The sequence below is a fragment of the Solanum dulcamara genome, chromosome 11 (genome assembly GCF_947179165.1).
Source record: "Solanum dulcamara chromosome 11, daSolDulc1.2, whole genome shotgun sequence".
NCBI classification, from domain to species: Eukaryota; Viridiplantae; Streptophyta; class Magnoliopsida; order Solanales; family Solanaceae; genus Solanum; species Solanum dulcamara.
In genome coordinates, this window is record NC_077247.1 from 37341512 (window position 1) to 37346454 (window position 4943).

The following is a 4943-nucleotide window of genomic DNA, read 5'->3' on the forward strand; positions in this document are numbered from 1 at the left end:
AAAATGTTTAATATGAAAAAAGCCAAATTGACTTTAGATCCCGTTGAAGAGAAATTGAAGTTTACTAAAGATGATACACACGATTTTACTGATGCAACATATTTTAGAAAGTTGGTAGGGAGTCTAAAGTACGTGACTTCTACAAGGCCTAATATTACTTATGGTGTTGGATTAATTAGCAGATTTATGAAATTTCCGCGTTAATCTCACTTGCAAGAAGCCAAGAGAATTTTGAGATATATTCAAGGTACACACTGTGATAGCTTATTTTATTCAAAGACTAATGATATTAGTCATGTTGGATTCACTGATAGTGATTGGGCTGGTGATATGATGGAACGAAAAAGTACTTCTGGCTATACATTTTATTTGAGATCTGGTGTATTTTCTTGGTCTTCAAAGAAGCAACAAGTTGTTGCTTTGTCAACTGCTGAAGCAGAGTAAATGGTTGCAACAAATAGTGCTACACAAGTATTATGGTTCAGAAGGATGCTTGGATTTCTTCAACACAAGCAAGATAGTCCTACAAAGATATTTTGTGATAGCAAGTCTGCAATTGAGTTAACAAAGAATTCAGTTTTTCATGGTCGTAGCAAACACATTGACATCAAATGGCACTTCATTCATGATTTGGTTCAAGATAAAGAGATAGTGGTTGAATATTGAAGATCTTGGTTTAAGGGAGGCTATGTTGAAAATAAACCAAGAGTAGGAATCCTAAGTTGTCTAGGATTAGTTATTTGATATTTATTTAATTCATTTCTAGTTAGAATTTATTTATCTTAGTTCATATAGGAATAGGTTTTCTAGTCGTAGTTTAATTTGATTTGTTAGTATTATAAATAAGAGTGTCTTATTACATATTTTTAATATAATAAGATACACGAGTTTGAGTTATTAAGTAAAGTCTCATATCTCTTTTCTCTAGCTTAATAAATTTCTTCTATATAGCCTTTGTTGGGTTTTTCACTTGCACATATATTATTCTGTTGTGTGGTTTTATTTCCTTCGAAAAAGAATCATCTAGACAAATAATTAATTAGGAAGTTTCACATGACTAAACTATCGCTCTCTTTGACGTTCATTAAACGATAATCGAAAAACCCACTTGGAGAATGACTTCTTCTTATTAGAATTCTGGTGATTTTGGATGTCGTCCTTGTTATCTCTTGAATCAACAAAAGCCTTCAAACGTTGTATGGCGATATTTAGCGTATCTTCAGACATGTTAGCAAAGCATGCACGAAACCAGCCCGGTTCTGTACAATGGCACGACGATCCAGGTGAAATATTTAGCCCAACTTGGTACACTATTTTCTTCCATAATTCCATTTCTCCATCAAATGTGTTTGAACTTAAAAGATGTCTCATATCGACCCAACAAAACAATCCAGCATTGCTCTCAAGGCAGCTGATCCCAATTTTTTCAAGACCACCAACTAGCATTTCGTGACGTTTCTTAAGCCTCTTTTGATTTTGGGACACGTAGTTTTTCGTGAATTTTTTGTCGGATAGCATAGCGGAAAGAAGGTACTGAGTTTGAGATGAAATTAATCCGAAACTGGACATTTTTGTGGCTGCAGAGACGACCCTATCATCGTTGGAATAAATGGCACCAACTCGAAATCCCGGGAGACCCAAATCTTTAGAAAGACTATAGACAATGTGAACACGATCCCAAACATCAGTGTACATGTAGTTATTTTCGATTAATACTTCCATGACACTGACGAATTTAGGCGAGTTGAAAACAGTGCCAGAATAGATCTCGTCACTGATAAGATGGATGCGTTTTGTAGATATGAAGGTTAGAAGAAGTTGGAGTTCCTGTTTGGTTAATGTTGTGCCCAATGGGTTTGAAGGATTAGTGACTAAAACCCCTTTCACTCTAAGGTTCCGCCTTTCGGCTTCTTTGTAAGCTTCTTCAAGAGCTGATTCTGTGATTCTAAAGCCGTTTGAACTTGTGCATTGTATTGGCACAATCTCAGCCCCGGTTCTCCATTTCAGGTCTCTATCAAATCTGCATTATTACACAATAATAACATAATGAGTAAAGAACATAGGTCACATGTTATAACACGTTAAAATATAAATATGACTAATAATGTTTAAACTAAACGTACCCAGGGTAGTATGGAGTAGGAAGGAGAAAAGCATCGCCGGGGTCAGCAAGACAAAACATGAGTGTCTCATTTGCAGATGTAGCACCAGCTGTAAGTACAAGCTTGTTTGAATCAAAGCTCACTTTGTTCCCTCTAATTTCAGCCATGAATTGAACCAATGCCTGCACAAAATATACATTACAATGTTAGATTGTGAAGTTAATAATTATATGATCAGTCAGTCAGTGTATATAAGTTAGTTAAATTCCGTTGTAATAACCAACTTACATCTTTGAAAGCAGGAAGACCATGGTAATCTTGAAATAAGGCAAGCTCTCTAAATATTGAGTCTCCCTTTCTCTTAAATGCAGCTGCATCTGGGTTTTGACCAAGCCACGACTCTAATAAATCGAAAGAGAGCTGATTCTCCGCAAGACCCATCTGAATGATTCCTTTAGGATTACGAATGTCATCGTATGGGTTTTTCTCATACTCCTCCCATCCAAGGAAGTATGAAGAATCTTGTTCATGTGAGTTACACGTAGCTTTCTTCGATAGGAGCTTCATGTTTTCTGAGTAAGCACTTGTTGAATTTTATGTTTGTTTTAGAGGCAGAAAGAAGAAAGAAAATATTGCAAGGAGATTGTTGCTATGTGGCTGGAATATCCTGGTGAGGTATATATATTAAGAGTTTAGCAATCAAGAAACAAACATATCAGCATATGATTTCAAACTTTGACTATGCTATTTTTGTTTTTTTTCTACTTTATTTTGTCCCGAAACAAACAATTAATTTAAGTGTGGTTGGGATGTATACACTAATTTGACGCGCTTTTGCGTCGTATATTATAATTAAATGTTTTATTTCTTGTGATGTAGGAACATTTAGGGATCAATTGTGTACCGGCTTGTCTAAGGATTTAGCAAAAAGGGTGGCACTAATGTCACACCCATCAACATTTTTGCTAAATATGGTAAAAAAAACACCGAAAAACATAACAAGTGATGTTTTGGCGATACTATTGTTAATGTTGATGCTGTTAGTCTGCTACTATTACTACTCTGAATTGGTACCAATATTTTCTATTTTGTATAGTAGTAATATTTTACTAACTCAGAAAAGTTTTCACAGCAATTATTTTTAAAATATATTATTAAATAAATTAATGTGTGGTCTCCTTTAACAATATAAATTTTTAAATGAGCTCTTTTTAGTTTCTCACTCCATGGTCTGGACCTTCGTGTAAGATTCATTAAAGGAGAACACGCTTCATACTAAAAATAATTCCAAGGCTCGGAAAATATACCTTTGATTTAAGACTAAAGAGATCGTATATATTCATCCCACAATAAACTTTGATGGTTCCTTTATTATTTAGATGGGTGGTCATCACAATATTCAGCCATACGTACGTATGTAGTTGGTTTTTCATACCTCATACGAAAGTAATTTTTTTAAATCTAAGTTCTAATAAGAGTATTAATTAGATCTCAAATTTATTTCACAAGGCAATTCATATTGATATGATGGTGTAATGAAAGTGAAAGGACCCACTTTGTATGAAAAATAGATGTTTGAAATTAGAAATGTCGATTATATATGGCAGTTGAAATCTTATCATAGTTTTTGAATGAACAAAATATGTAACTTATGTTTGAGAAGCTCAATACATTACATGTCGACTAGGTAAGAGAAGAAGAGACATACAATTCCATCCAAAGTTAAGACCAGTCACCCTGCCTTGCTAGCCATTGTCCCATCTCCTCACTATGTGTTGGCCACTCAAATCTCTTCTTGTCCCTCTCTCAGGTTGGGCTAAAAAATAAGAAAACCAAAAGTCTTTTTTAAATATCTCAATTCTAATTTAATCTATTTTTTCCCCCACATCGTAGTTTCTTTAATTATTTAAAGTGTAGTAGTCTATAAAATAATGAGTTCAAGTCAACAACCGCTTTCTAATAGTTTGGGATTTTGCATTAGCGGAAGATTATTTAAAACCTTAAAGAAGACAGGATGCAATAAGTTTAATTTAATTTGCACGTAAGAAGCATTCACGTTGCTTAATGCGCTTTGACCAAAGTCACATTTAGACACAATTAGGATTTTATTGCTTTCTCCTGGTCGGAATACGGTAGTAATCCCTCCCTTCTATTGATTATTGATTATAATTCTCTAACTGTTATAAATTAACTAACTTGACAATTTTATAAAGGAAGAAGAACAAGAGAATATGTATATAGAAAGTACTAATAGAGAGAGTAGTAATATAGAGAGAGTAATAGTAATTCTTTCTTTTATGTGTTTGTGTATATATTTACATTGAAGTTTAAGGCTATATTTATAGCCATATTTACAAGTGGAGGAAAATATTAATGGGCATTTTACCCACTTAAAAAGTAAATGGACTATCCACCATTTTAAGTGGACAACCATTTTACTTGGTTGATATTACTTGGTTGATAATACTCCCCCTTGGATGTCCACGAGAAATGTGTCTCGTTAAAACCTTATTAGGAAAAACCCAGTGGGAAAAAGCCTAATGAAGGAAAAAGAGTACACATATCTGATAATACGTCTTGAGTGCTGCCTCATTAAAAACCTTATCAGGAAAACCCAGTGGGACAAAACCTTGACTAAGGGAAAAAGAGTACAGCGCGTATTTTGCTCCCCCTGATGAAAATATCACTTAATATCTTGAAGACGACGCATTCCAATTTTGTATCTCATTTTCTCAAAGGTTGATGTTGGCAATGCTTTGGTGAACATATCCGCCAAATTGTCACTTGAACGAATTTGTTGGACATCTATTTCACCCTTCTTTTGAAGATCATGAGTGAAAA

The 4943-nt window shown here is 34.2% G+C and overlaps 1 protein-coding gene across 1 annotated transcript; it reads right to left on the minus strand.

The window, feature by feature from the left end:
- Positions 1-1062: 1062 nt before the first annotated feature.
- Positions 1063-2669, minus strand: LOC129874312 (1-aminocyclopropane-1-carboxylate synthase 3-like). The gene is made up of 3 exons (XM_055949573.1): positions 2391-2669; positions 2124-2284; positions 1063-2020 (listed from the first exon to the last, which is right to left on the minus strand). The coding sequence occupies exons 1-3, from the start codon at positions 2667-2669 to the stop codon at positions 1063-1065; spliced, it is 1398 nt and encodes a 465-aa protein (XP_055805548.1).
- Positions 2670-4943: the final 2274 nt, after the last annotated feature.

Bases quoted from the DNA above. Each gene is read 5' to 3' on its own strand.
- LOC129874312 (XM_055949573.1), bottom strand. From the start codon at position 2,669: ATGAAGCTCCTATCGAAGAAAGCTACGTGTAACTCACATGAACAAGAT. The intron at 2,285-2,390 runs GTAAGTTGGTTA...TATTTTGTGCAG, and splicing joins GTCTTCCTGCTTTCAAAGAT to GCATTGGTTCAATTCATGGC. The intron at 2,021-2,123 runs GTACGTTTAGTT...GTAATAATGCAG, and splicing joins CCTACTCCATACTACCCTGG to ATTTGATAGAGACCTGAAAT.